Source organism: Aspergillus ibericus, assembly GCF_003184845.1.
Source record: "Aspergillus ibericus CBS 121593 unplaced genomic scaffold BO80scaffold_95, whole genome shotgun sequence".
NCBI classification, from domain to species: domain Eukaryota; kingdom Fungi; phylum Ascomycota; class Eurotiomycetes; order Eurotiales; family Aspergillaceae; genus Aspergillus; species Aspergillus ibericus.
Genome location: NW_020292193.1, coordinates 73 through 26229, shown reverse-complemented (window position 1 = coordinate 26229; position 26157 = coordinate 73). Strand labels below are relative to the sequence as shown.

The following is a 26157-nucleotide window of genomic DNA, read 5'->3' as shown; positions in this document are numbered from 1 at the left end:
GCTCTCGGGCGCAACATGGGTGGATGAATGAGATGTATGGTTCCCCCTTTTTTTTGTGAACCTTTTTTTTTTATTGGATTTTATTTATTTATTTATTTTTTAGTTTTTGGGTGGAATGTTTTTTTTGTTTTTCCGAATTATTTTTTTGGTGAAATTCCCTTTTGGGGGGAGCCCAGTCGGGGGCTGCGTGATGTCATTGCTCACTGCATCTCCAGCACACCCACAAGTGGGCCACGGGACCGCGCCAAAAAGATGCTTAACCCAGCGTTATTGATGCATCCGGTCCCCTGCTCCACAAAACAAACAATGGTACGGCTCACTATGGGCGCTGGTAGCTCGGTGGAGACGCCTCCAGTCAGTTCGGGGGATAAGAGATTGTCGGCCAACATGCATGCTCGCCACAACCGACAGGCCTGTCGTCTTCGAGAAGTAGATAATCCCCCTTCCTCCCCCCATCTTCTCCGCGTTGGCTCCAGTCTTGTTTTTTCCTCTCTGTCACATTCCTCCCTCTCCTTTCGACCAAGACCATCACCGAAAAGGAGTGCCTTGGAGAAGAGAGCGAGTCGACTTTGCTGTTCGATCGCTCTAGAGATTTTTCTCTCATCAATTGATTCCTACGTCGTCGCTGTCCCCAGTCAACAACCTTCCTAGGATCAACAAGCATTCAAGATGGCGCCCACCTACGCTGGATTGTCCGGCAGGAAACTGTCGTTGGCCATCTCATCCATCGCTACCATGGGCTTCCTCCTGTTCGGTTATGATCGTGAGTGCCTCGGGACCTGGCAGTATCAGCCGCGTCCCATTGTCACATGCTAACGTTTCTGCAGAGGGTGTCATGTCCGGTATTATCAGTGACACGGCCTTCGAGGACCTCTTCACGGCCACCAAGGGCAATTCTACCATGCAGGCCTTGGTTACCTCGGTTTATGAATTAGGTTCGTAGAAACGCCCTCGCAAGCGAATTGCGCCTTCAATCCTAACGTGCTCGTCGCATAGGGTGTCTTTTCGGTGCCATGTTCGCGCTGTTCTTCGGTGACAAGACTGGTCGTCGCAAGATGATCTTCTCCGGTGCCATTGTCATGATCATCGGTGTCACCATCCAGGTCACCTCGTTTGCCCACCACATTCCTCTTCTGCAGTTCTTCATCGGTCGTGTCATTACCGGTATCGGCAACGGAATGAACACCTCCACCATCCCTACCTACCAGGCCGAGTGCTCCAAGACCAGCAACCGTGGTCTGCTGATCTGTATCGAGGGCGGTATCATTGCCATTGGTACAGCGATTGCCTACTGGATTGACTACGGTGCCCACTTTGGCAACCGGGACCTCGTCTGGCGTTTCCCCATTGCCTTCCAGATCTTCTTCGGTCTGATCATTATTATCGGAATGTGGTTCCTTCCCGACTCCCCCCGTTACCTGATCTCCCGGGACCGCGTCCAGGAGGGTGAGTACGTGCTGGCTGCCCTGGGTGGCTGGGAAATCAACGACCACGAGACTCAGCTCCAGAAGCAGCTGGTCATTGACTCCATCAGAGCGTAAGTCACTGCACTGACCCTACGGTGAAGATTGGAGAATGGCTAGACTAACAGGTTCATATAGTTCCAACGCGGCGGGCAAGGATGTCGGATACCGTGACCTTCTCACTGGTGGCCGTTCTCAGCACTTCCGTCGCATGGTGATCGGTTCTTCGTCCCAGATCTTCCAGCAGCTGGGTGGATGTAACGCTGTGATCTACTATCTGCCCGTGCTTCTGCAGGACTCGCTCCACGAGACCGAGAACTTCTCCCTGGTTATTGGCGGTGTCAACATGATTGTGTACGCCATTTTCGCTACTTTCTCTTGGTTCTTCATTGAGAAGATCGGTCGCCGCAAGCTCTTCCTGGGTGGTTCGTTCCTCCAGTGCATTGCCATGGTTATCACCTTTGCTTGCTTGATCCCTAATGACTCGGAAACCGCCAAGGGCGCTGTGTTCGGTCTCTTCCTGTACATGGCCGCCTTCGGTGCTGCGTGGTTGCCTCTGCCCTGGTTGTACCCTGCCGAGCTGTCCCCGATCAAGACCCGTGCCAAGGCCAACGCTGTCTCGACCTGCAGCAACTGGCTGTTCAACTTCCTCATTGTCATGATCACCCCGGTCATGATCTCCCACATCGGCTGGGGTACCTACCTGTTCTTCGCCGTCCTGAACGGCCTGTTCATTCCCTTCATCTGGCTCTTCTACCCTGAAACCGCCAACCGCAGTCTGGAAGAGATCGACATCATCTTCGCCAAGGGTTACACCGAGAACATCAGCTATGTGAAGGCCGCCGCCGACCTGCCCAAGCTGACCGACGACGAAGTTGAGCAGCGGGCCATTGAGTATGGCTTCGGCGCCTCCAGTGACGAGGAGAAGGGCGCCACCGCCGAGATCTCGGGCAACAACAGCGCCCGCGAGGAGTCGGAGTAAGCTCCTCCTGATGACTGATCATGAAAACAAAACGGGATATATACGTGGTTGCATGCTTTGGGGCCGCGGGCCGTGATGGCTAGGACTCCGCCCTGGCGTTTCTCCCTTCCTACCTTACCTCCCTAATTTCCGCCTCCATTTCCTCCCTGTCGATATATGGACTGGAGCCATGCCGTCGGCTGGAGTTGCACGAGCTCGATACCATCATTGTTGTTGGCTGCCACATCCGGCGCAGCTGCTGGATAGATAGATTCCCCCCCTTGGTTATTTGTGTGTTTTTGTGTCTTTCACGCGACTACCCCCGAGCGCCTCCCCGGACAGGGACCTGGCCTCGATTGTTTTATGTCCTGTCTTGCCTTGAGGCGAGTTTTGTGTATATTTGCCGATCGCCGTGCTAGAGCGGTTGATACCCCCGAGATTCGATAGATTATGACACTTCTGATCGTCTCTATACTTTCTTCTTTGGACCATGCTGTCAGATACCGCGTAGTGGAGTAATGGCACGAGGATTGTCGGTCGTCTGGAAGTTCGGTCGCACCGTTGTCGAGGGCCGTGCCACGGGTGGTCCGAGAGCACCGGTCGCTGATCGCTAGGGCAGGACTAGATCATGGCACTATCAGTATCGCGTTCTGGTACCGTCCAGCGGCCTGTGCCCGGCCAGGACCCAGATCTGTGGGAATTGAGGCTGAAGGGGATCGGACATGCGATCGCTGCACAGGAAATGACGCATGATGCGGTCGCATCCCGATCGTCAGCCCGGCGTCAATCAGGCTCACCCGCCACCATCACCAGCTGTCAGCCGGGTTGCCGGGGATTGGCAGTTGGCAAACGAAGATACGAAGAAGGCTGAAGCATCTTCATCTCGGTACGGTCGACGGCGCGCGTGGCTGAAACCATGGGGCCAGCCAGGACGTAAGCAAGGGACCCCAGGGCGGAGGAAATCATGGAATGAATCAGCACATCCTTCATCCTTCCTCCTCCTCCTCCATCCATCCATCTTCACCGTCTTGCCGACCTCCTGGCCCTCCGATGAACACCTGATCGCGCGAGGTTCGTGAGTGATCGGCTGATCGGAGCACTGCCCTGAATCCCTCCAGTGCTGCTTGGCTGGATGGCTGCCCTTCCTTGAGCCTCTCCTTCCCGCGCCTCCTTTCTTGCTTTTCCCTTTCTTCCTTTCAACTTTCTCCTCGCTGTCTCTTACGCCCTCTTCCCTCTCCCCCCCCTTCTCTCCCTCTCCCTTCCCTATCCCACCCCTCTCCTCTTCACCTTTACCGATATTGATTCCCTCTGTCCCTCCCCGTCGCTTCATCCCGAATTTCCCGCTGGATCATGCAAATCCAGCTTTCCGGGTACCCCGCCTTAGCCTCTACCCCGCCATGAGCTCCTCCCTCGAGGCTAAGATCGTTGTCCTCGGCGCCCAAGGTCTGTTCTCCTCCCTCTCGCCCCGTCCCCACCGGACTGACACCTCTCAGGCGTAGGCAAAACCTCCCTCGTCGACCGCTATGTCAAGAACGACTTCAACCCCTCGGCCACCGCCTCCACCGTGGGCGCCTCCTTCGTGACCAAACGCGTCCTCGACAGCGCCTCCGACACCATTGTCCGACTTCAGATCTGGGATACCGCCGGTCAGGAACGCTTTCGCAGCATCTCCCGTCTCTACTACCGCGGCGCGAACGCCTGCCTCCTCTGCTACGACATCACCGATGAACAAAGCTTCCAAGAAATGACCGGCTGGCTGGCGGAATTGAAGAAAAACCTCGGCGAAGACGACCCCATTGTGGTGCACGTCGTCGGCACCAAAACCGATATTGTTACCATCGATCCTTCGCGTCGAAAAGTTCCGTTTGAACGCACCATTGCCTACGTTGCGGAGCAGCTGTACCCGACGCAGGCGTCCACACCGCCCGCGACGGCCGGACTGGGCGGACACTCCTCCAGCACACTCACGGGGATTGATAGCAAGCGCAGTAGCGCGTTTTGGGGACAGGATATCGGATGGGATTGCTGTCATGAGATCAGCGCCAAGGATGGCGAGGGCATTGAGGAGGTGTTTCGTGTCATCACGCGGAAGCTGGTCGAGCAGCGCAATAAACGCGAAGGGGGGACGAGCTCGTCACAACGGTCGTCGACGGTGTTTGAGGGGACGACGTCTCTGACCCCGGGAAATATTGACGGGAATGGGAGTTTCCGCTTGGGCTACGGGGATAAACGCCGCAGCTGGCTAGGATTCCCGCCTAGCAGTGTGGGTGACGACTTGGAGGATATTCTGGAGGGACCGAAGCGAAAGGGAGGACAGTGTTGTTAAGGTGATTCTGCTGTTGACAGTGCACAGTATCTTTCTTTTCATTGCTGCATTTGATCTTACGATGATGACTAACTGCATTGTGAAGCTTGGTGGCGTTTGTCTTATTTCCTTTTGGATGATTATACATGTCATGACTCTTTTCTTGTTGTTTGCACATTTGCATGATTTGTTTTGGATCTTGAAGCGTGTTGAGCATTGCTTGGTTGATTCCGGATGACAAAAGGTGCAGGCACCGTGGTTTTGATTTGGCTGGCGAGGTATAGTAGATGGATTATGCACGTATCTGGTTGTGACTTTGGTTTGAGACTTGTGATATTTTGATGACATGTGTGATAGATTGCTGATAAGGTCAAGGATACATACAACAGTACTCTACATACCTGTCCTAGTTGCATTCATACTACTTTGGTTTTTTTCAATAGGCTCAGGCCTTGTACCAGTTTCTTTCCTCCAACAGGTCCTACCCTCGTGGCTTTGTTGTTAGTGCTTCCCAGTGCAACAGTCAGACGTCTATGGGATAGCAGTAGCTGCGACGACGTCTCGCAGCTATCCCATATCCTTAGTTGGTATCCAACGTTGCACAAATCCAGGTAAACCGTGGCATCAACCTCAGACCCGTCTCTAATCACAACCAGACTTGAAATTACCCCGCAAGAGGAAGGGAAACGACGGAAAGGAACACGAGGCTGAGGTGAGCCTTACATCTGACAAGGAACTAACACCGCACTAGTCCTCTAGATCCTTATTAGCTAGGACCTATTTAACCCGGCAATTAGAACACCCTGGAGCTATTCTTTTATCCTTCCCTGCTTATTCGTGCAGATTGAAATATTGCTTTTGCATAGAAAGGTCGTCGCCATGTCCCTTTCCCAGTTCCGAATCATCGAACACACTGTTCCCTGCGAATCGATCCGAGAATATCACCATGCCGTCAAGACGGATAGTCCGCCGCTGCAGTTGGCGATCAAGCAATACATTCCTCTGAGTAATCCTAATCCCGGGCCTGATGATATTACGATCATTGCTGGACATGCGAATGGGATTCCCAAGGTTAGTACCAGACTACTATTACGGAGGGGAATAAATTGATGGTACAGGTATGCTGACGTGAGCCATAACAGGAGTGCTACGAACCGATCTGGGACGAGCTGGTAGCATTAACAAACGTCAAGATCAAATCCATCTGGTTCGCAGACTGCGCGCACCAAGGGGCCAGTGGCGTCCTGAATGAGCAGATCCTCGGCGATGACCGTGCGTGATTTCATTTTCCTCCTGATGGCTCGCACTCATCTACCTCTAGCAAACTGGTTCGACCATTCCCGAGATCTTCTACACATGGTCAACCATTTCAGAGACGAGATCAAGACTCCGATCGTAGGCATCGCACATAGTTTTAGCTGCGCTGCGTTGTATGTCCCAACACCCTCCCCACCCCCACGCACATGCAAACTAACCATTCTACCAGCGTGCATCTCTCCATCATGCACCCCCGTCTCTTCCACTCCCTCATCTTCCTCGAACCCATGATCCAACTCGAAAGTCCCAGTAAACCCGGCGGCCGAAGTCCCGCCCTCTGGGCCAGTTCTCGTCCTGATTTCTGGCCCTCCATGGAAGCCGCAACAACATACATCCAACGCAACCCCTTCTGGCGCACTTGGGATCCCAGAGCCAGAAATAAATACATACAGCACGGTCTCCGTCCTACCCCGACGGCACTTTATCCCAACACGGATTCCGCCGGAGTCACACTCACGACCACCAAAGCACAAGAAGCATGGACGTATCTCCGCTTTAATGCCAGCCCGCGAGGTAGCGCTACTGACCCAACAGAGCGTCTTCTTGGTCCAGATCTCGCCACAACAACCAACGCAACGGAGCTGCATAATAACAACCCGGAATACGTTTCCGTCTGTCCATGGTGCTGTCTCGCATTCGAATTCCTCCCGTATGTGCGACCGTCAGTGTTATTCATCTTCGGGGAAAAGAGCCATATTAATATCCCCGATCGGAGACGGGATAAGTTAGAGAGAACGGGGACCGGGCTAGGAGGGAGTGGAGGGGCGGGGGCGGGACGGGTGAAGGAGGCGGTGATCTCCGGTGCGTCGCATTTGGCGCCGTTGGAGAAGGTGGATGATACTGCGAGGGTTCTGGCGCGGTGGGTGGAGGAGCAGGTTGGGGGGTATAAAATGGAGAAGGAGTTCTTTGAGAGGGAGTATCAGAGTGGAAAGTCGGAGCGGGATGGGATGGAGTTGTCCGGGCTGTGGATGGAGTATGTAAAGAGGCCGGTGGATACGAAGAGGCCGGGGAAGGCTCGGTTGTGAGATTGTGGGTGAATGTTTTCAATCTGTGTTCGTTGATTTAGGAGCAGCTAGAATACCTGGGTCTATACCCTGGTGGTTATGTCAGGATATAGCAGTAGGTGCTCAGTGAAATGTTCGAACTCGACATAGTCGACTGCATATACTGCCAAACATTGAACCCTGCTGCAACCTATAGGTTCTGCCGACGTAGTTATAGCGTGTGACACTTCTATCTACATGCACTCATCTAAAGGATTAGGAATCCCTTGAAGTTGTACACATGTCAAGGTGGTGCCCCCCACGTGGGGTGTTCTGTTCTGTCACGTGATCATGCGTGATGAGCTGGAGGTGACAGCTCCATTTTGAGCGATTGTGGACCTTTGGGGAATATCCTCATTGGAATAAGAGCCGGTGCTCCAAGGGAAGTGCTGGTTTGATGCTAGAGTTATAAGACTATTAGCATGGTTGGAGGAAAGATGGAGAACATTCTTGACATCATCCCTGGGAGTGCCCTATCTAGGAGATTTTCAGTCAGTTGGTATTTATCTTGTCTTGGTATGGCAGTGCCGATCCCATCGAACTTTTAGAACAGAATCGGCAGATGAAGACAAAGGCTCGATCCACTTCCGGACTGCCGATAGGACTGATAGACAGGGAGCAACACAGGATGAACCGAGGTGCTGCAGTCGGCCGAGAAACGGTCGCCCGAAGGGCCCCCCCGCCTTCTGCAAATCCCCAGCACTGAGCTTAACACGATCGACCAACGACCGTCCACCGATTTTCTGCGCCGCCGTTCCATAGGCCCTCGCTCGCCTTTAACCCGAGCTGTGTTGTCGCCTCCATCCTATTTATCCCCTCGCTTCTCCTTTCGTTCTTGTCTTCTCTCATGCCTGTCTTCTCCCATCTTCATCCCCCAAACCACCCTCACCATGAGTAAAGGCAAGCTCACCGGCGCCGCCGTCGCCGAACACAACTCCAAGGACTCTTGTTGGGTCATTGTCCACGGCAAGGCCTATGATGTGACCGACTTCCTACCTGGTATTTCCTACCTACCATTGACCCTCGTCACCGATCCCCCGTCACTGACCACATCCAGAACACCCCGGTGGCCAAAAGATCATCCTCAAGTATGCCGGCAAGGATGCGACCGAGGAGTTCGACCCCATCCACCCCCCCGACACCCTCGACAAATACCTCGACCAATCCAAGCATCTCGGTGAAGTCGACATGACCACCGTCGAACAGGAGGAAAAGACGGCCGATCCGGAGGAAGTGGAGCGCCAGGAGCGCATCAAGTGCATGCCGTCCCTGGCTGCCTGCTATAACCTCATGGACTTTGAGACCGTCGCCCGGAGCGTCATGAAGAAGACCGCCTGGGCCTACTACTCCAGCGGTGCCGACGATGAAATCGTAAGCCCCCCAACCCACACCCCATAATCCTCATTCTATACTAAGAACCCCCAGACCATGCGTGAAAACCACTCCGCCTTCCACAAGATCTGGTTCCGTCCCCGCGTCCTCGTCGACGTCGAGACCGTCGACTTCTCCACCACCATGCTAGGCACCAAAGTCTCCGTCCCCTTCTACGTAACCGCCACGGCACTAGGTAAACTCGGCAACCCCGAAGGTGAAGTCGTACTCACGCGCGCCGCCCACACCCACAACGTGATCCAAATGATCCCCACTCTCGCCTCCTGCTCCTTCGACGAGATCGTCGACGCCCGCCAAGGCGACCAAGTCCAATGGCTGCAACTCTACGTCAACAAAGACCGCAGCATCACCCAACGCATCGTCAAACACGCCGAAGCCCGCGGCTGCAAAGGCCTCTTCATCACCGTCGACGCGCCCCAACTCGGCCGTCGCGAAAAAGACATGCGGTCCAAATTCTCCGACGTCGGTTCCAACGTTCAAGCCAGCGGCGGCGACTCCGTCGACCGCTCCCAAGGCGCCGCCCGCGCCATCTCCTCCTTCATCGACCCCGCCCTCTCCTGGAAAGACATCCCCTGGTTCCAATCCATCACCACCATGCCCATCATCCTCAAGGGCGTCCAATGCGTCGAAGACGTCCTGCGCGCCGTCGAAGCCGGCGTCCAGGGCGTCGTCCTCTCCAACCACGGCGGCCGACAGCTCGAATTCGCCCGCTCCGCTATCGAAGTCCTCGCCGAAGTCATGCCCATTCTCCGCGAACGCGGCTGGGAAAATAAAATCGAGATCTACATCGACGGCGGCATCCGTCGCGCCACCGACATGCTGAAAGCCCTCTGTCTCGGTGCCAAGGGCGTCGGTATCGGTCGGCCGTTCCTGTACGCCATGTCCGCGTACGGCCAACCGGGTGTCGAACGCGCCATGCAGCTCCTCAAGGATGAAATGGAAATGAATATGCGGTTGATTGGTGCCACCAAGATTGAGGACCTCAATCCCAGTCTCATTGATGTTCGGGGTTTGGTGGGTGGTCATGCGGCCCCCGTGCCGTTTGATACGTTGACCGTGGGTGCTTATGATCCGCTCCAGGCGCCGCGGTTTAGTGAGAAGGCGAAGCTGTGATCATTCATCCTATCTCTATACTATGAGTGCTGTTGTGGCTGTGGTTCGGGGTTTCTGGATAGAGTTGGTGCCTGTTTTTTTGGTTTCTTTCTTTCTTCGTTGCTGGTCTGGGATTTATGCATGACCGATTGTATATACTATACCCCTTTTTTTTAGACTTGGACTATATCAGAAGATGATTGTAGATCTATGATGTCGCATATCCGGAGTACAATCCTCTTTAGAGAAAAGAAAAAAGTCATCCGGAAATAACACCATGAAGACAATAGATACACTTTCGTAGTCATTCTCACGACACTGGCCGCCTCACCTATGTACAATACGTGCCCAAATACCCACCTCTACATCTCTACAAAACAACCACCCGCGGTTTATTCCTCAACCGGCCCGAATCCCGATACATGCATGCGGCATTCACGACCCACCCACACGCTCTATTCTCTCCACCCCAAATCCTAGCCCAGATTACTCCCAACACGCCGTACGCGAGTACTCGTGCCGAGTTCACCAAGCCAGAGATGTCAAATAGATCTCTCAGAAACCCGAACAAGGAGCTCAACCGGGACAGACGCGCGCGAGTTCGTCTCGACGCGCAGAGCTGTTCCCATGCGCGCTGGGCTTCGTCGTAGAAGACGCGCTCGATGCCGTAGGCGGCGTGGACGTGGCCGAAGACGTGGAGGGCCGGGCGGACGCGCCAGAGTTCGGAGAGGAGGTAGGGACATCCCGTTGAGAAGACGGGGGAGAGGTCGAGGTGGGATTGCGGGGGGGTGTGGGTGATGAGGATGTCGGTGGAGGGGGGGATGGTGCCGGACCAGGCGTCGTGGTGGGGTGGGTAGGTGAAGGCATGTTCGGGGCCGAAGGGCACGATGGCGGGGATTTGGGGCGCGCCGTAGATGGTGAGTGTGCGCGGTCTGGAGGAGGAGGAAGAAGAGGAGGAGGAGGTGGTGGTGGTGGTTGGGGGGAAGGTGAGCGTGATGGAGGAGTGTTGGAGGTAGTGGATGTCGCCCCAGTCGATGCGCTGGGGGTCGTCTAGGTCGTCGAGGGAGCGGAGGGAGGCGGTCGAGGAGGAGATGGTGGCGTAGGTGGAGGCACCGATATCGTTGCGGTCTTCGGGGAGACGTGACCGGGCGTCGAAGTAGCTGTCGTGGTTGCCGCAGATGACGACCTTGTGTGGATGGGGAAGACTGCGGAGCCAGTCGACCGCGGCTTGGATTTCGCGGGCGCTGCCGTCGTTGCAGAGGTCGCCGGCGTGGATGAGTAGGTCACCGTCTGGAATGTCCGGCCATTCTAGGGTGTGGGTGTCGGAGATGCAGACGACGCGGATGGGTTGGGCATCGGGAGGTGGGAGGTGAGGAGGGCCGCGGAGGTGGTTGAGCAGTTGATGGAGAGGGTAGATGAGGGTGGCGAGCGGAGAGGAGAGAAAATAGTCGGGGAACGGGCGGCGATGGAACGGGGAGGACATGGCGGAGGTGGTTGATTAGGAGGAAGAGAGGAGAAGGGGAATTAAGGTGAGGTTATTCCATGATTGCTGTTGGCAGCAAGTTCAGGTGATGCTGGGCCAGACAGAACCAACATGGATAGCCAGTCAGTGCCTGTCGGCCTGAGGTGCGGAGGTGGGGAGCCTGACCGGGTAGCCAATCAGGATGAATATCGGAGCACGGGTGACGGGCTCAAGCAGGTTCTTGGATCTGTCTGGTAGAATCCATCTGGTACATGGTTACCTACGTGAAAATTGAAGAATTTCCTGTATCCTGAGGTGTAGAAAGGGGCAATATGTTAGTTCGTTCCATAGTATCTAGTGAGAAGCTCCTCGCATCTCAAGGTGTCAATGTCTAGAACATGTCTAAGTACCCAGCATCACGTGTTAGCGAGATGAATCATCGACTCCGCAAGCTGCGACGGACACTAAGCGCGTAGCACTACTAGTCCGCCGTGCCTCCCTGAAAGTTCGAAGGGGATCGGAGGGTTATCCACTGGGCCGTGAGTGACATCAAGTCTAGATCCCATGTCAGCTGGCGGCATCCTCCGATCCACACGAGCCCTCCAACAAGTCCTCACACTGGTAACAACGAGGGAAATGTCGCGCTTCTCCTCTCGCCAGTAGACCGGTTCAATGCGACGCAACTATAAGTGTCATGGGTGCCTGGATCCATGTAGGACAGACGTGGGGGCAGTACCTCCGTAACCGTCGTAACGCCGTAGCCTGCCACTGAAAGAGTACCTACTTGTTACTATCATCAACAATGCAACATGCCCCCTTCCAGGGACAAGTGATGCTTTGGACGATTCAAGTACATTGTCCGACCAGGATATCGCAAAAGCATGAAGGTCCCGACGTTGATCGATGCATGCTCGAGCCTGAAGGTCTCCTCAGGCCCAACCGGGCGAATCGAACCATAGCCCATTCATGATTTGCCACATGCAGTGGGTAGTCAACAACTCTTTTTCTTCATCTACGCTTGCGGACATTCCTTGTCGATCTTTATCATCAATCTCTTCCCTTGGGACCTGTGCCTTTCCTCTCCCTTCCCACTTTCCTGAGACATCGGCCATCGTGGCATCTATCCGGTTCTTCGACGAAGATCGACTCGTTGCAACTGTGTCTTGTTCAATCGCCCGTCTATACCAGATCGTTTGCGTCATCCGCCCGGTCCAGTCATCTGCACCTGTTCGGGATCGTTAGGCTTTGATTTCCATGTTCTGGAGTCCGAGTCGGCCATTCTTTGAACCCATTCGACTGTAAACGCATCCTGTGCCCGGGTGAGCGGTTGACTGGCGGGCGCTGCTGAACCAAACCAACCCCTCAGATTCGCACAACCAGACCAGGCCAACCCGCCTTCTCCTCCGCCGCCGCCGCCGCCGCCGGCCACCACCACCACCACCGCAGCTGAACCTGATCGCTACGAAACATCCGCCATCGGCTCCTTTTCTCACTTTTCCCTTCTTCAGCCCTCCGTTTCGATCCCGATCGCTTTCAATTACCCGATAACATGGACGGGGTTGAGATTACCAAGGCCGTTCTCAATAAAGGCAAGCAGATGGCTAGTAGTGTCGCTGCCTCCGCTACCAATGGCAATGGCGGTAAGAAGAGAAGAAAAGGGACCGACTTAAAGCCGATCGTCACCAACGACGCCGCCACGCCTGGAGTCGACCCAGCGACCACCACCACTGAGGGGTATGGTCTTTACGCTGCCCGCTTTTTCTTTGCTGTTTACCTCTTTCCCCACCCCCCTCCCTTTCTTTCTTCTACTGGATTTTGCCCCTCCATCTCTTGATCCTTTCTAACCGCCATGAGTGGCAGGGTTCCCGCATACGGCGTCCCACCATCGCGCTCATCCTCTTCATCTTCCGGCGAAGAACTAGAGACCACCGCGGAGGAAGAAGACTCGGAGGACTACTGCAAGGGCGGCTACCATCCCGTCTCGGTCGGCGAAACGTACAATAATGGTCGTTATGTGGTCGTGCGCAAACTAGGGTGGGGTCACTTTTCGACCGTCTGGCTGTCCCGCGATACGACAACTGGGAAGCACGTCGCTCTCAAGGTCGTCCGTTCCGCAGCTCACTATACCGAAACCGCCATCGATGAGATCAAGCTATTGAATCGCATCGTCCAAGCCAAGCCGTCCCATCCGGGTCGCAAACATGTCGTCAGTCTGCTGGACTCGTTTGAACACAAAGGACCTAACGGGGTCCATGTCTGCATGGTGTTTGAAGTGTTGGGAGAAAATTTGCTCGGGTTGATCAAGCGATGGAACCATCGCGGAATCCCCATGGCGTTGGTCAAGCAGATCACGAAGCAGGTCCTGCTGGGATTGGACTACCTCCATCGGGAGTGTGGTATCATCCACACGGATCTGAAGCCGGAGAACGTGCTGATCGAAATCGGCGATGTGGAGCAGATCGTGAAGACCTACGTTAAGGAGGAGGCCAAGAAGGAGCAAAAGGAAGATAACCGCAATGGCCGGCGACGGCGCCGAACCTTGATCACTGGGAGTCAACCGTTGCCGAGTCCCCTCAACACTAGCTTCGACTTTAAGCACAGTTCACACAACTCTCATAGCAGTCTGAGTCAGATGGTGAGCGAGTCGTCTGGTATGTATCGTTTCAGTCAACGTGCTTCTCGTTCTAACGGCGGTAGTAGCATCCAATACAGAGAGTTCATCGATGAAGGAACTACTAGGAATCAAGGAAGATGACGAGAAACAGAAACAACGGGAAAAGACTGCGTACGTTGCTTGCCCGTTGCTACTGCGCTACCATGCTACCGTGCTACGAGGACGATAACTGATTATCATAGTGATTTGCTGGAACGAGAGGTGTCGGGTATTTCCCTGGACAAGTCCAAGTCAAGCGACGAGCCGGAGTTTGATATCATTTCGGTGAAAATCGCCGATCTGGGCAATGCATGCTGGGTCGGCCACCACTTCACCAACGACATCCAAACGCGACAGTACCGTTCGCCGGAAGTTATCCTGGGTTCGAAGTGGGGCGCTAGCACGGATATTTGGAGCATGGCTTGCATGGTATGTGACGTCGGCATGTTGGCTTGATCCTTTGCTAACATTCGCAGGTGTTCGAACTCATCACTGGCGACTACCTCTTCGATCCGCAATCAGGGACTAAGTATGGCAAAGACGACGATCATATTGCACAAATCATTGAATTGTTGGGACCCTTTCCGAAGTCCCTGTGTCTCTCGGGCAAGTGGTCGCAGGAGATTTTCAACCGCAAAGGAGAACTCCGCAATATCCATCGGTTGCGCCACTGGGCTCTTCCGGATGTTCTCCGGGAGAAGTATCATTTCACGGTGGAGGAGAGCATGCGCATCAGCGAATTTCTACTACCGATGCTCGAGGTATCCCCGGAGCGACGAGCCAACGCGGGTGGCATGTCCGCCCACGAATGGATGCGGGATACACTCGGCATGGACGCCGTCGACCTGGGGGTCACACCGGGCAGCCGCGGCGAGGGCATCGACGGATGGGCAATGGAGGTCAAGAGGCGATAAACAAAAGTACATTAGGCATGAGGACTCCTGACGAAAGTCGGTTGAGTCGGGCGACGAGTTTCCTTTTTTTTCTGTTACCGTGCGGCGGACCTCTATTCTACTACCTTTTTGGCTGCGTTGGCCGTTCACTGGATGTTTATGATGCCTTGAACATGATGTTGCATGCTCGTACCCTGCCTTCTCCTGTCCGTCATCACCTATTCACTTATAGAGTCGCGAGTTACCATATCTTCCGCGGTCTGCTTAGATGCGAATCTTCCATCGGTTGATTATTGAGGTGGCTGTCGGGGTACAATGGACAGGCTCGAGTTGTAGATAGCATGAATGCTACTCCCGTATACTATCCCCATGCCCATTCCCATCTCCACTAGTATCTTCCTCACTATCCAACCCCTCCTCACTAGGCAAAACATCCGGAAACCACCCAAACCGGCCCAAATCCACATACAACTCCCCCATCGCATCCCCTTCCACCTCCACCCCTTCACCCCGCAACACCTCTGCCTGTCGTTCTGCACTTCCCGGTCCTCTGACTCGTCAGTGTTTCTTCCCCATTTTCTCATACCCATAGAACCAATTAAACCAACTCCAACCAGAACCACAATAAACAGCCAAGAAAAGGGAAAGGGGAAAGTTGGGGGCAACAAACCGATGCGAAATCATCCCTTTTGAATTAATCACTCTCTGCCAGGGTACATTCCCCGAATGATAGAAACTTGTGCCTGGGGAGGGGAGATGTTTGAGGCTGGTGCCGACTTGGCGGGGGCGTTTTGCTAATTGTCATTAGTACTATTATTATTACTATTATTTTTCATTGGGTTGGAGGTATCTAGGTTATGTTGTTTCTGTTCAGGCTAAAGTGGGTGTGTTGGGGGGGGTGGTAGTAGGCGGGGGAAATGTAACTGGATATAGTAGATGGACATGGATTCGTATGGAGAGGAAAAGAGGGTGGGATGGATGCATTAGACGTACGATATCCTAACAGTAGAGCAATATGGCCATAGCTTGTCACTCGGCCGTAGGGAATCTCTTGGATGGCGGCGTAGACGGCATTGATGAACCATTCTGCTTCGTCGGTGCGGGGCATTTTCAATACCTCTGATGCTGGAAGGACCAAAGGAAGATTGTATTAAACTGGAATTGAACTAGGCTGTTGAGGCTGGATAATTACATAGTAGCTAGTATAAAGTGCTAAGTACTAGGTAGTAGATACATTCTTTGTTAGCCTCACAAGACGAATGTATAGTCATACCCTTCCTGCCTCAGGCATAATACTCACCATGCGGTACCGGAAAAACACCCTCCCGATTATCAGATACGGAGCTCCGTCCGGAATACTATCAACCACCGACCGACCGACCGACCGACCGAACTTTCCTACGTCCATTCCATATCCCCCCAACACACCACAAAAACACACGCACAAAATGTCCTCCCTAGCAGACTACCTCGCGAAGAACTACCTCACAGCAGACCCCTCCACCGAACGTCCCAAAAAGAAACGCAAGAAGAATACCAAATCCGACACTACGCCTTCCGGCCTGATCATTGCCGACGACGATCCGCCCGATTTGCGCTCCCATGGAGCCACCATCCACGACGATGAAGATAGGCCGTCGATTGTCACGGGCCCAGGGGCTCGGAGTGGCGAGTTCCGACGCAAGAAGACATCCGGGTGGAAGACTATTGGGGGTGGTGGTGGTGGGGCGGAGCAGGATGCGGCGGATAAGATTCTTGCGGATGCGGTTGCGGAGAGGGAGGCGGGGAGGGGAGGGTTAGGGGAGGATGGGGATGAGGATGCGCCGGTTGTGGAGGGGGAGGAGGTGGATGATGGGGAAGGGGTGAGAATGGAGTCTGGGGCGTTGGCGGGGTTGCAGACGGCGGCGCAGACGGCGGCGATGGTGGCGGCGCAGGAGAGGAAGAAGAAGTTGGAGGCGGCCAAGTATAGGGAGTCAGCGCTAGGGGAGAAGGCGCAGGAGACGATTTATCGTGATGCCAGTGGACGGATTATTAATGTGGCGTTGAAGAGAGCGGAGGCGAGGCGGGCGGAGGAGGAGAAGAAGGCAAAGGAGGAGGAGGCGAAGGAGGCGTTGATGGGAGATGTGCAGAGACGGGAGAGGGAGGAGAGGAGACAGCAGTTGGAGGAGGCTAGGGTGATGCCGTTGGCGAGGACGGCGGATGATGATGAGCTCAATGATGAGTTGAAGGGGAAGATGAGGTGGAATGATCCGGCAGCGCAGTTCTTGACGAGTGTCAGGGATGGGGGCACGAGTCGGACGGGCAAGCCTTTATATAAGGGTGGGTTTGCGCCGAATCGATATGGCATTCGACCGGGGCATCGGTGGGATGGAGTCGATCGGGGGAATGGCTTCGAGAAGGAGTGGTTTGCGGCGAGGAATAGAAAGGGACGATTGGAAGCGCTGGATTACCAGTGGCAGATGGATGAGTGAGATTCTCTTATATATGGGTTTGCATGGATCTGGTGCTGGCGCTGGATGGGATTAAAATAATATTCATTGCTGCATGGTTTAAGCACTTCTTAAGACATAAGAGGTACGCCAGAGGATTGCTACCGTTGTTATCTTATAACCTCTACTACTTTGTACAGTGTAGAGACCGGAGTTGGTACGAAGTAAATGTCCACATTGAACCGTCGGTGTACATCAGTGGATGCATCCCACAGTAACGGTCCTACCCCACAGCCAAGGAAAGGCAACCAGATAACCCAGAAATCAACTCTTATTCAGACTATCACGATATCCTTAACCTTGTATCCTCCGATGGTCCATCAACTCACCAACATCCATCTGCACCAGCTAATCCGTTCCTATACGCGCCCTCAGACAGATACCTTTCATTCCAAAGATGAGGAGGCCGAAAATAGACACCAAATAGACAGACCGTACCATCATGGACCTCGAATGATAGCCTTCGCTCCACTAACTGCATTTTAAGATATGATATCCCTGTATATCCTCCACCCAACAACACCTAGAAGCGCGCCAACTATGATACATGCTGGCAAAACACAACAAGTGTAGCTGGAGATAAAGTCACCAGGGAGGCTGACGATAAGTTGTACTCTGAATGTAGTGCTCCAACGTTGACATTATGACCCCTAAAGTTAACCGTCACTGATCTTCTGTAGAAGGCATGGGTTCTCTATAGTTTTAGGGGACGAATACGATGTTTTGGTCTGTAAATCGTCGAGGAAGATATAGTAGGATGCGGCATTTATATTATTGCCGGTATTCGATACTATCCGGATACGAGGGCGTGTGTCTAGACCTCTGATGCAGGATATCGAGGGAAGGGTGTATATTTGTGCCGCGTTGCTATAGCTTCCGTCCCTTGATAATACTGTTGATTTGGAAACACTGCACCTTGAATCCTGCTTTTGATGCCTCTTTCAGGATGTAGACTATTACGGGTCAAGTACTCTGTAAGCCGGGAGAGAATGATTAACCTTTGGAAATCTTACACACGCAGCGGAGAAGATAAAGAACAAGGTATATAAAGAATGCTTGCTTTCCCGGGAAACGCTCTTTGTTTGCCTTTTTGGGTGTGGACATGCCACGGTGTCTTCCTTGTCTTGGTGAAAGTCTATATATGAATAACGAGGATGTCTATAAGAGCAAGCAGCGTCATCAAGTACATACTGTGAAAATGAACTGGTTTCGAACACCGCACAATACGTATACACTGCAATCAACACAGAATAGATGGCAGGATGTTTGGTATCTAGAGGCGATTTGATTACACTGACTAGCTACATTCTTCCTGATGTCATGATCCGATCCTGCATGCAGCTCGCATGCAATCCCAGCCATCACGCTGTGCCGCGACTGACGGACCCCTCGAGTCATCTGCAGCGCTACAAACTCAGATTGCAGGCGCTTCGGACATGGGGGTACATGGGATCACCCGCTCAGCAGACCACCGCCGATAAGCGTCACGGGCAGCCACGAGAACCGTCGATTGGAGGATGCAGGGGTGAAAGACTCCCCGACACCCAGGCAGTGTCTGAACCAAAGGTCCGGGCGGACACGATCCATTCATCAGGCCATGCTTGACAAGTGACGTTCGAGATCGGCCAACGTGCCTGAGGCAGTGGATCGGAGTTGCATCCTCACTTGCCAGGCAGCGCGTCTAACCTCGGGAGCAACAAGAGGGGAGCCCGCCAAACCGTGGGTCCACGAGTGGCGCTCGGGGGATCGGCACCAGCGCGATAACAATCCAGGGGGGTTGCGATACCGCCGTCGTAACGGGTTACTCCTCTCGGCTCTCAGGCTCTCCGATAGATAGTGAGTGAGATAGTCTTTCCCTGGGAAGCTAGTCGAAATGACGAGAGATATCCAACAGATGACCTGCCACAATGAGCATCGCCTCGCGCGGACCCCGTGCGGCCTACTCATCGGCCAGTCGTAGCGCGTGCGTTTGAGATAGACCTCCATTATAACCCCTGATGACTCCCACCCCCCAAGGTGCTGCTTCCTGCCTCTCCGTATCGTTCCTCCATTCCCGAGTGAGCCTACCGTGCGCATTGCCGCTCACCCTTGGATCCATGACTGGAGCCCAGCCGGGTCTCTTTATGACTCAGACCAACGCCCTATAACTAACCCATTTGTTTATTGTTTATCGGAGACTTTTGGTTCGCGGGGCGTCTCAGTATTCGGTCTTTTGTCCACCGCTTTGCCTCAAATCCGGGCTTTATATTCTGAGGCCACCGCCACCGGTTCTCCGGTAGCGTTCTACTTCGACTACTCTGAAACAACTCCCCCACCTGCCTTCAGCAACGGTTCATAATGTCTGACTCTTTGCTCGATATCCGCCGCGCTGGGATGGATGCCAAACGGGCCCACGACCACAAGGCCAAGTGGGCGTACGGCAGCCGATGTGCTCACTGTCGTCATCCGGATGTGACTTGCACCCTGCCCATGTCTCGGCCGGTGATGCCCGTCACCCACTATACGACGTAGGGCCTCTCTCTCCTGCATGACTGACACACGCTGACCCCCCTAGGTTGACACGGGCGATGCGCTTCAGCCGCAAGGCCAAGACCAACCAGCATACGAGCGATGCAAAGATCTCCCTGCGTGCTGATGTGCGGGAGGCTCTCGACAGCGGATCGTCGGATTCATCCAGCGACGATGTCGATGACCCTACGGCGGCACAGGTCATCGATGATTCCGACAGCAAGGAAGATGAGCTGCGAGATTATGAAGCATCTGGACAGACCATACTCTCTGCTGCAGTGAGCAAGGCGCTGGAGAAGTTCGAGACCAAGGAGACGGAGAGGATCGTCAAGGAGTACGAGATCATCTCGTACGAGGGCGAAACCGCCCTGGGCTATCTGGCCGACGACGACGACTTTGAGCTGGTCGATCGCATCCAGCTCTGACCTGTCGTTTGCATCTGTATTGTCTGGCGTCGATCTTTACTACCCACGGTCCTTGGCAGGAGTTGGTGATGATTATTGGTTTTGCGTTCTGTTGTATATCACTTCTGTTATCAGTTATCTGTCAGTCATTCTTTTGGTATAGCGATGCGATGCAGGCTTGTTATTTTTCTGTCAGCGTTAATATGTCATAACTGATCATTATCTAGTATTGTTAGAGTGCGTCTTATCCAGCAATGGAATTTTGAGTCAACAGAGATCTCCAGGGCAGTAGACTGTAGACAGAAGGTTGCGGGCGACCGAGTCAGGCGCGAGTCCGGGGTCCAGCCCCGCAGTGTTGTCTCCATTGATCCTGTTGTTGCAGCCATTCATGGTCTGGCAATCGCCTAGCCGACCGTGTTGTGCATAAGAGCCGCTGCATATCACCTCTCACTTCAGCCTCAGGCAGGATACAACACCAAGAAAATATCTTCTGCATTAAATCTAACTACTACATCGATAGCAAGCATCCTTTGTCTGTGGTGGTGGCATCTGCCTCGTTGCTTGGCGGCGAGTCTGGATTGTTTACCAAAACAAACGAGCGGAAAAAGTCCGGCCTCCGATCCTCTCTCATCGGTCACAACCACTCTTTCACCACCATCCACCATCTCCACTTTGCTCATCCACAAGATGGATAAACGAACGGCAGAGAGTCCGATGGACTTTGAATGGCAGACCAGGGCCCCGGGGGATGTAACCTCGCCCTTTTACCAGCTCAGCGTGCAACATGACAACAAAAAACGTGCGTATCGCCTCTGCAGACATGCCTTCGACTAACAGGCAACAGGCTCCCATAGCACGTTCGATTCCCCTGAGAAGAAAACAATGCCCGCTCTGCGAGAGCCCAACTCCCAACCTTTCCTGTTTTCCCGACCCAAGTCGCAAGTTCCCGAAACCCCCAAGGCCTTCAACCCGTCCTTCATGACCCCTCGCAAATTCGATGTCGACTTTTCATCCGGCGCCGAGAACATGTCCTCTCCGGAACATGCCGATAATGAGGATACTCCTGACCAGCCCAGCAAATCCCACCGGAATTCGCTATACAGCATGTACGGACGGTTTGCGCCCAGCCCGGGCCGTGGCGAAATCCCTCGACTGAACCATTACTCCAACGCGTTGGCGCGACGGGTGCAGAAAAGACGGCGGAGGGACAAGGCGCTGGATCTACAACTACGGAGGGATAGCGACGATGAGAGTGACCGACCGAGCAGCAGTGAGCTCAAGCCCACCAAGCAGAGACAGAAGGGGCAAGGTCAGGAGGGCTCAACCGGGTCTCGGTTAACTTCGTTTTCGGATTTCTTTGCTCTACTGGAGGCACACCCCAACGTCCCGAGCATTCTGTCATGGTGGGCACAACTGGTGGTGAACCTGTCGCTGTTCTCGCTGGCGGTATATGTGGTCTTTGGATTTGTGTCGGCGATCCGGTCGGAATTCGAGCAGGCGGCTGAAGAGGAGTCGGATACCATCCTGGCCGAGATGGCGGCGTGCGCGAAGAGCTACGTCGACAATCGATGCGCTGGGGGCGATCGACTACCTGCTCTGGAGACGGTGTGCGAGAACTGGGAGCGGTGCATGAACCGGGACCCGGCCAAGGTGGGACGAGCCAAGGTGTCGGCACACACGATGGCGGTGATTATCAACAGCTTTGTTGACCCTATCAGCTGGAAAGCAATTGTACGTTTTAATCCTTGTGCCATATGTGTGCTAGCTAACAGTCTAGATGTTTTTCCTTGCTACCATTTCGACCGTCACCGTTGTCAGCAACTGGTCCTTCCGTTCATTCCGCAACCGCCTTCACCAACACGACTACTCCGCCAGCTACTCCCGACAGCCGTCCGGACAGCATCCGATTGCACCGCCGCAATTTCCGTACCAGCACAACGCGTTTGGATACATGGCGAACCAGGAGGGTGCGAAGCCGGAGGCACCGTTGATGCTGGAGCAGTCGCAAACGCGAGACTTTGTGTCGGAACGGACGCGCGAGCGGGAGTCTCGTCTGCGCACGCCCAGTCCATCCAAGCGGATGCGATAGAGTCTGACACGGCGTTGCACATTATTGCTTGGCGAGAAAAAGGCTGGATATGGAGTTGTGGTGGTTCTTGTATATACGTAATCAGTAAGAATGGAATGTTCTCCATTATGCGGTCTCCGACCGTGCGTAAATGACCGTCGATGACGTCTGCCACGACGACGGCCTCCGCAGCCACCGCGTCGGCCCAGCTTCGTGCAACGCGACAAGCAGGAGTTCTGCACTGATGGCAGCGGGGCTGAATGTGCCCGATCAGGGGTAGTCGTGGCCTCATGCTGACGTATTGCAGTCTGTCGAAGATATTATCGGATTTCCTGTCTAACTGAGTGTCAACTGATTTTGCTGTGTGATTCCACCGAGCAGACGAGCATCCAAGCATACGAGCATCCAAGCATACGAGCATCCAAGCATACGAGCATACGTTGACCTCTGCCAGGATGGCATCCGAAGGCACAAAGCAAAATCTTATCGTCGTATCGAACCGTCTCCCGCTATCGATCAAGAAGGTCGATGGAGGATACGAATCGTCCCTCTCCAGTGGTGGCCTGGTGACTTCGTTGTCCGGGCTGACCAAAACCACCTCATTCAGCTGGTTCGGATGGCCAGGCATTGATGTCGCAGATCCGACCGAGCAGGACGAAGTGCGCAAGAGCCTGGATGAACACAACGCGGTGCCGATATTCCTCGACCATGAGCTGGCACATAACCACTACAATAACTTTTCGAGTAGGTGGCTCCCATGATCAAGAATCAGCTGACTGGGCATAGACTCCATTCTGTGGCCGGTCCTCCACTACCAGTCCGGTATCGCTTTCGAAGACGGTCCTTGGGAGGCTTACAAACGGGTGAATGAGATCTTTGCCGATGCGGTTGCAGAGGCCGCTACACCAGGGACGCTGATTTGGGTGCATGATTACCATCTGATGCTGTTGCCTAGGCTATTGAGGGAACGTTTGGCGGGGAAGAAATGCGCTATTGGGTTTTCGCTACATACGCCGTTCCCAGCGGGAGACTTTTGGAGGAATTTGCCGGTGCAAAAGGATCTGCTGCGGGGCATCCTGAATAGTGATGTCATTGGGTTTCATACGGATGAGTACAAGCGAAACTTTGTTCTGTGTGCGGAGGAGCTGTAAGTGTTGATACGACTACCATTGTTGCAGGGACTGATGGGTTTAGGGGAGCGAAAGTGGAGGATTCCGGGATACAATTCGACGGACGGGACGTGATGGCGGAAAAATTCATTGTCGGGATCGATCCGCAAAAGTTTACCGATTCGTTGCAGAATGAGGAGGTGCAGAACCGGATTCGCGAGTTGCAGCGACGGTACCAGGGAATGAAAATCATCATTGGAGTGGACCGTTTGGATTATATCAAAGGGCTGACGCAGAAGCTGAAGGGATATGATGCCTTTTTGGACCAGCACCCGGAGCTGAGCAACAAGGTGGTGCTGATCCAGGTAGCGGTGCCCAGTCGGGAGGATGTCAAGGAGTATCAGGACCTGGAGACGGAGCTGAGTACCATCGCGGGCAGAATTAACGGCAAGCACTGTAAGTGTTGATAGCCCTGCCCTCTCTCGGTATACTAACGATGTAGCTACTGCCGATGGGTGCCCGCTGATCTACATGCACCGATCCGTCAACTTTAGCGAGCTGACGGCACTCTACTCGGTGGCCGATGCGTGCCTGCTGACTTCGACACGGGATGGGATGAACCTTGTTTCGTTTGAGTATGTGGCGTGCCAGGCGCAGCGGCATGGCGTGTTGGTGCTGTCCGAGTTTGCCGGGGCCGCGTCTTTTATGAAGGAGGGTTGTCTCACGTTCCACCCGGCCAATATGTCAGAGATGGTGGATGCGCTGTATGAGGCGGTGACGATGAGCGATGAGGACCGCAAGGGACGATACGAGACGCTGCGACATTTTATCGAGACGAACACGAGGTAAGTTCATACCCGATTATCGTGACGTGACTGACGATGTTAGTGCCAAATGGGGGGAGGCGTTTATCGAGGCTCTGACCAAGCATTTGGGTTGATACGATGGACGGGAGATATGATTTTACGTAGTGAACACGGGAATTGACACGGCTGTTCAATCTGTCAGGTGCAGGTAGAATTAATACCGTAGAATGTAGGCTACCGAGGTGATACACCGTCTGTCTTGATAGATGCAACCACACCTTCCAGAAGAACCTTCGGGTACCTGAATCGAAGCGAACCTCGGCACCTCCAGACTCAAAAACCAGCCAGACAAGCTTTCCGATCCTGCCCCCCGTCTGACCCTTAATACTGCTGCCTATCCTCCTTACCAGCAACATCAGAATGTGATAGATAAAGTTCAAAAAATGGAAAAACCACCCGCCCTCCACTAGTTAATCCAACAGATTAATCAACCCCAAACACGATTACCAATCTCCAGACACTAACTAAATCGGATTCGAAAACGGTTGAACTCCGGACCCTGTTTGACCCTGACCCACCACCCACCACTCGGGCACTCGGCATCTAACGCAACCCAGCAAAGTGGCCGATCTCCCCTGAAACCCTTCCAACCATGCACGGTTGCAACTATATTCCTTCGGGTTAGTGAGGGTGTAGTGGTTTCAGCGCTGCACTAGTAGGACTCATTTTTGGGTGTTGTTGGTTTCTTTCTAGGGTTGCGGGATGTGGGATGTCCGGTGATTCTATTGTTAGGCAGAGAGGGAGAGCTGAGTTGTATATATATAGTCATGTAGGATGGAGTGTGAGAGAGGAGAATTCATCCATCCATTCAATCAGTCGTTCTTTTCTATACTCCTTCATTACTGATTTCTATACTTACTACTGACAATCCTTATTCAATTGAATATTCTGCAGGCAGAATACACACACACATACCACCCTCCATCCAAATCTAAACAGAACCAAAGAAGAGGAACAAAATGGCCCCCCTCAAATCCCTCCTCCTCACCTCCCTAGCCACCCTCGCAACGGCATCCCCCCTCATCGCGGACCCGTCCTCCCTGCACGCCCGTCAATTCGGCACCGGCTCTACCGCCAACGACCTCGAGAGTGGCAGCTGCAAGGATGTCACATTCATTTTTGCGCGCGGGTCGACTGAGATTGGGAATATGGTACGATACAACACTCCCAAAAAAACCCATCACTAACAAGTATCAAATGAATAGGGCACCGTGATCGGCCCCCCCGTCTGCGACCAACTGAAATCCAAACTCGGCAGCGACAAAGTCGCCTGCCAGGGCGTCGGAGGCGGCTATACCGCCGGCCTCATGCAGAATGCCCTGCCACAGAACACGGACCCGAATTCCATTTCCGCGGCGAAGCAGATGTTCACGATGGCGAATTCTAAGTGTCCGAATACGAAGATCGTCGCTGGAGGATATAGGTATGACCCCTCCTCCCCCTTTCTTTCACCTATATCGAGATATGAGATGTATTCGATTTTCCCACTGGAGGAATCAAATGCTAACGGGGCTGGTATAGTCAAGGCAGCGCGGTCATCGACAACGCCATCCAAGAACTCAGCAGCGAGGTGAAAGACCAAACCGTGGGCGTGGTGTTGTTTGGATTTACTCGCAACGTGCAAGATCATGGCCAGATTCCTAACTACCCCAAGGATGATGTCAAGGTGTATTGTGCCGTTGGGGACTTGGTGTGTGATGATACACTAGTCGTCACGGCGATGCATTTGACGTATGGGGTGGATGCCGGGGATGCGGCGAGTTTCTTGGTTTCTAAGGTGCAGGCCGCGGGGTCGAGCACGAGCAGCTCGTCGGATTCGAGTAGTAGTTCGGGGGCGGCGAGTTTGGGTTTGGGTTCTTCCTCGGGGTCGGGGTTGGGGTCGTTGTTTGGGTTTTAGATGGTGATGAGATGTGAGAGGGATGAATGGTAGTTTTGTTTCGTTTGAATGGATTGCTTGATAGAGGATTACTAGCTGGATTGAATTGATATTTTTGCATAACCCATTGACTAGATATTCGTACTACAGTTCAGGAATTGATACGAAGTACTGATAAGATATCCTGCCAAATCATATCTACATTCATTAATATCTCTCATCACTCATCTTTTATCCCCCCTCCCCTTGGACTCCT

The 26157-nt window shown here is 53.7% G+C and overlaps 13 protein-coding genes across 13 annotated transcripts; 10 read left to right on the top strand and 3 right to left on the bottom strand.

The window, feature by feature from the left end:
• Window positions 1–275: 275 nt before the first annotated feature.
• BO80DRAFT_292260 (putative MFS monosaccharide transporter) lies at window positions 276–2577 on the top strand. Its single transcript, XM_025715012.1, has 4 exons — window positions 276–763; window positions 828–935; window positions 997–1537; window positions 1602–2577. The coding sequence occupies exons 1-4, from the start codon at window positions 670–672 to the stop codon at window positions 2443–2445; spliced, it is 1587 nt and encodes a 528-aa protein (XP_025569224.1). The 5' UTR covers window positions 276–669; the 3' UTR covers window positions 2446–2577.
• A 489-nt stretch (window positions 2578–3066) lies between these two features.
• Window positions 3067–3910, bottom strand: BO80DRAFT_292281 (uncharacterized protein). Its single transcript, XM_025715013.1, has one exon. The coding sequence runs from the start codon at window positions 3752–3754 to the stop codon at window positions 3218–3220; it is 537 nt and encodes a 178-aa protein (XP_025569223.1). The 5' UTR covers window positions 3755–3910; the 3' UTR covers window positions 3067–3217.
• On the top strand, window positions 3663–4857 carry BO80DRAFT_292253 (Rab family GTPase). Its single transcript, XM_025715011.1, has 2 exons — window positions 3663–3867; window positions 3918–4857. The coding sequence occupies exons 1-2, from the start codon at window positions 3822–3824 to the stop codon at window positions 4748–4750; spliced, it is 879 nt and encodes a 292-aa protein (XP_025569222.1). The 5' UTR covers window positions 3663–3821; the 3' UTR covers window positions 4751–4857.
• A 708-nt stretch (window positions 4858–5565) lies between these two features.
• BO80DRAFT_498151 (alpha/beta-hydrolase) lies at window positions 5566–7229 on the top strand. The gene is made up of 4 exons (XM_025724120.1): window positions 5566–5800; window positions 5872–6001; window positions 6051–6159; window positions 6216–7229. Exons 1-4 carry the CDS (start codon window positions 5609–5611, stop codon window positions 7069–7071), a joined length of 1287 nt encoding a protein of 428 aa, XP_025569221.1. The 5' UTR covers window positions 5566–5608; the 3' UTR covers window positions 7072–7229.
• A 658-nt stretch (window positions 7230–7887) lies between these two features.
• On the top strand, window positions 7888–9812 carry BO80DRAFT_292219 (L-lactate dehydrogenase (cytochrome)). The gene is made up of 3 exons (XM_025715009.1): window positions 7888–8088; window positions 8147–8460; window positions 8515–9812. Exons 1-3 carry the CDS (start codon window positions 7980–7982, stop codon window positions 9592–9594), a joined length of 1503 nt encoding a protein of 500 aa, XP_025569220.1. The 5' UTR covers window positions 7888–7979; the 3' UTR covers window positions 9595–9812.
• BO80DRAFT_430344 (metallophosphatase domain-containing protein) lies at window positions 9757–11133 on the bottom strand. The gene has a single exon (XM_025720688.1). The coding sequence runs from the start codon at window positions 11054–11056 to the stop codon at window positions 9944–9946; it is 1113 nt and encodes a 370-aa protein (XP_025569219.1). The 5' UTR covers window positions 11057–11133; the 3' UTR covers window positions 9757–9943.
• A 1451-nt stretch (window positions 11134–12584) lies between these two features.
• BO80DRAFT_370090 (serine/threonine-protein kinase) lies at window positions 12585–14602 on the top strand (the record flags this gene model as incomplete). The annotated part of the gene is made up of 5 exons (XM_025716432.1): window positions 12585–12769; window positions 12896–13686; window positions 13733–13820; window positions 13892–14117; window positions 14165–14602. 5 exons carry the CDS (start codon window positions 12585–12587, stop codon window positions 14600–14602), a joined length of 1728 nt encoding a protein of 575 aa, XP_025569218.1.
• Window positions 14603–14781: 179 nt separating this feature from the next.
• BO80DRAFT_292191 (MGMT family protein) lies at window positions 14782–15798 on the bottom strand. The gene is made up of 3 exons (XM_025715007.1): window positions 15575–15798; window positions 15252–15375; window positions 14782–15131 (listed from the first exon to the last, which is right to left on the bottom strand). The coding sequence occupies exons 1-3, from the start codon at window positions 15687–15689 to the stop codon at window positions 14930–14932; spliced, it is 441 nt and encodes a 146-aa protein (XP_025569217.1). The 5' UTR covers window positions 15690–15798; the 3' UTR covers window positions 14782–14929.
• Window positions 15799–15955: 157 nt separating this feature from the next.
• On the top strand, window positions 15956–17175 carry cwc26 (putative cell cycle control protein (Cwf26)). The gene has a single exon (XM_025718332.1). The coding sequence runs from the start codon at window positions 16030–16032 to the stop codon at window positions 17050–17052; it is 1023 nt and encodes a 340-aa protein (XP_025569216.1). The 5' UTR covers window positions 15956–16029; the 3' UTR covers window positions 17053–17175.
• A 1792-nt stretch (window positions 17176–18967) lies between these two features.
• On the top strand, window positions 18968–20249 carry BO80DRAFT_430341 (uncharacterized protein). Its single transcript, XM_025720687.1, has 2 exons — window positions 18968–19577; window positions 19625–20249. The coding sequence occupies exons 1-2, from the start codon at window positions 19408–19410 to the stop codon at window positions 20001–20003; spliced, it is 549 nt and encodes a 182-aa protein (XP_025569215.1). The 5' UTR covers window positions 18968–19407; the 3' UTR covers window positions 20004–20249.
• A 319-nt stretch (window positions 20250–20568) lies between these two features.
• Window positions 20569–22376, top strand: BO80DRAFT_292056 (putative nuclear envelope protein Brr6). The gene is made up of 3 exons (XM_025715006.1): window positions 20569–20781; window positions 20827–21713; window positions 21760–22376. The coding sequence occupies exons 1-3, from the start codon at window positions 20670–20672 to the stop codon at window positions 22069–22071; spliced, it is 1311 nt and encodes a 436-aa protein (XP_025569214.1). The 5' UTR covers window positions 20569–20669; the 3' UTR covers window positions 22072–22376.
• A 129-nt stretch (window positions 22377–22505) lies between these two features.
• On the top strand, window positions 22506–24099 carry BO80DRAFT_370096 (trehalose-6-phosphate synthase; the record flags this gene model as incomplete). The annotated part of the gene is made up of 5 exons (XM_025716434.1): window positions 22506–22794; window positions 22837–23197; window positions 23245–23615; window positions 23662–24004; window positions 24048–24099. The coding sequence occupies 5 exons, from the start codon at window positions 22506–22508 to the stop codon at window positions 24097–24099; spliced, it is 1416 nt and encodes a 471-aa protein (XP_025569213.1).
• Window positions 24100–24984: 885 nt separating this feature from the next.
• On the top strand, window positions 24985–25922 carry BO80DRAFT_370103 (cutinase family protein; the record flags this gene model as incomplete). Its single annotated transcript, XM_025716435.1, has 3 exons — window positions 24985–25176; window positions 25231–25448; window positions 25547–25922. The coding sequence occupies 3 exons, from the start codon at window positions 24985–24987 to the stop codon at window positions 25920–25922; spliced, it is 786 nt and encodes a 261-aa protein (XP_025569212.1).
• Between the last annotated feature and the right edge of the window lie 235 nt (window positions 25923–26157).

Bases quoted from the DNA above. Each gene is read 5' to 3' on its own strand.
- BO80DRAFT_292056 (XM_025715006.1), top strand. From the start codon at position 20,670: ATGGATAAACGAACGGCAGAGAGTCCGATGGACTTTGAATGGCAGACC. The intron at 20,782-20,826 runs GTGCGTATCGCC...AACAGGCAACAG, and splicing joins GCAACATGACAACAAAAAAC to GCTCCCATAGCACGTTCGAT. The intron at 21,714-21,759 runs GTACGTTTTAAT...CTAACAGTCTAG, and splicing joins CTATCAGCTGGAAAGCAATT to ATGTTTTTCCTTGCTACCAT.
- cwc26 (XM_025718332.1), top strand. From the start codon at position 16,030: ATGTCCTCCCTAGCAGACTACCTCGCGAAGAACTACCTCACAGCAGAC.
- BO80DRAFT_430344 (XM_025720688.1), bottom strand. From the start codon at position 11,056: ATGTCCTCCCCGTTCCATCGCCGCCCGTTCCCCGACTATTTTCTCTCC.
- BO80DRAFT_292219 (XM_025715009.1), top strand. From the start codon at position 7,980: ATGAGTAAAGGCAAGCTCACCGGCGCCGCCGTCGCCGAACACAACTCC. The intron at 8,089-8,146 runs GTATTTCCTACC...GACCACATCCAG, and splicing joins TGTGACCGACTTCCTACCTG to AACACCCCGGTGGCCAAAAG. The intron at 8,461-8,514 runs GTAAGCCCCCCA...AAGAACCCCCAG, and splicing joins GCGGTGCCGACGATGAAATC to ACCATGCGTGAAAACCACTC.
- BO80DRAFT_498151 (XM_025724120.1), top strand. From the start codon at position 5,609: ATGTCCCTTTCCCAGTTCCGAATCATCGAACACACTGTTCCCTGCGAA. The intron at 6,002-6,050 runs GTGCGTGATTTC...ATCTACCTCTAG, and splicing joins GCAGATCCTCGGCGATGACC to CAAACTGGTTCGACCATTCC. The intron at 6,160-6,215 runs GTATGTCCCAAC...CCATTCTACCAG, and splicing joins AGTTTTAGCTGCGCTGCGTT to CGTGCATCTCTCCATCATGC.
- BO80DRAFT_292253 (XM_025715011.1), top strand. From the start codon at position 3,822: ATGAGCTCCTCCCTCGAGGCTAAGATCGTTGTCCTCGGCGCCCAAG. The intron at 3,868-3,917 runs GTCTGTTCTCCT...GACACCTCTCAG, and splicing joins CGTTGTCCTCGGCGCCCAAG to GCGTAGGCAAAACCTCCCTC.
- BO80DRAFT_292260 (XM_025715012.1), top strand. From the start codon at position 670: ATGGCGCCCACCTACGCTGGATTGTCCGGCAGGAAACTGTCGTTGGCC. The intron at 764-827 runs GTGAGTGCCTCG...ACGTTTCTGCAG, and splicing joins CCTCCTGTTCGGTTATGATC to AGGGTGTCATGTCCGGTATT. The intron at 936-996 runs GTTCGTAGAAAC...CTCGTCGCATAG, and splicing joins TACCTCGGTTTATGAATTAG to GGTGTCTTTTCGGTGCCATG.
- BO80DRAFT_292281 (XM_025715013.1), bottom strand. From the start codon at position 3,754: ATGAAGCGACGGGGAGGGACAGAGGGAATCAATATCGGTAAAGGTGAA.
- BO80DRAFT_292191 (XM_025715007.1), bottom strand. From the start codon at position 15,689: ATGCCCCGCACCGACGAAGCAGAATGGTTCATCAATGCCGTCTACGCC. The intron at 15,376-15,574 runs GTACGTCTAATG...AATGACAATTAG, and splicing joins TGCTCTACTGTTAGGATATC to CAAAACGCCCCCGCCAAGTC. The intron at 15,132-15,251 runs GTTTGTTGCCCC...CTGACGAGTCAG, and splicing joins AAAGGGATGATTTCGCATCG to AGGACCGGGAAGTGCAGAAC.
- BO80DRAFT_430341 (XM_025720687.1), top strand. From the start codon at position 19,408: ATGTCTGACTCTTTGCTCGATATCCGCCGCGCTGGGATGGATGCCAAA. The intron at 19,578-19,624 runs GTAGGGCCTCTC...TGACCCCCCTAG, and splicing joins CCCGTCACCCACTATACGAC to GTTGACACGGGCGATGCGCT.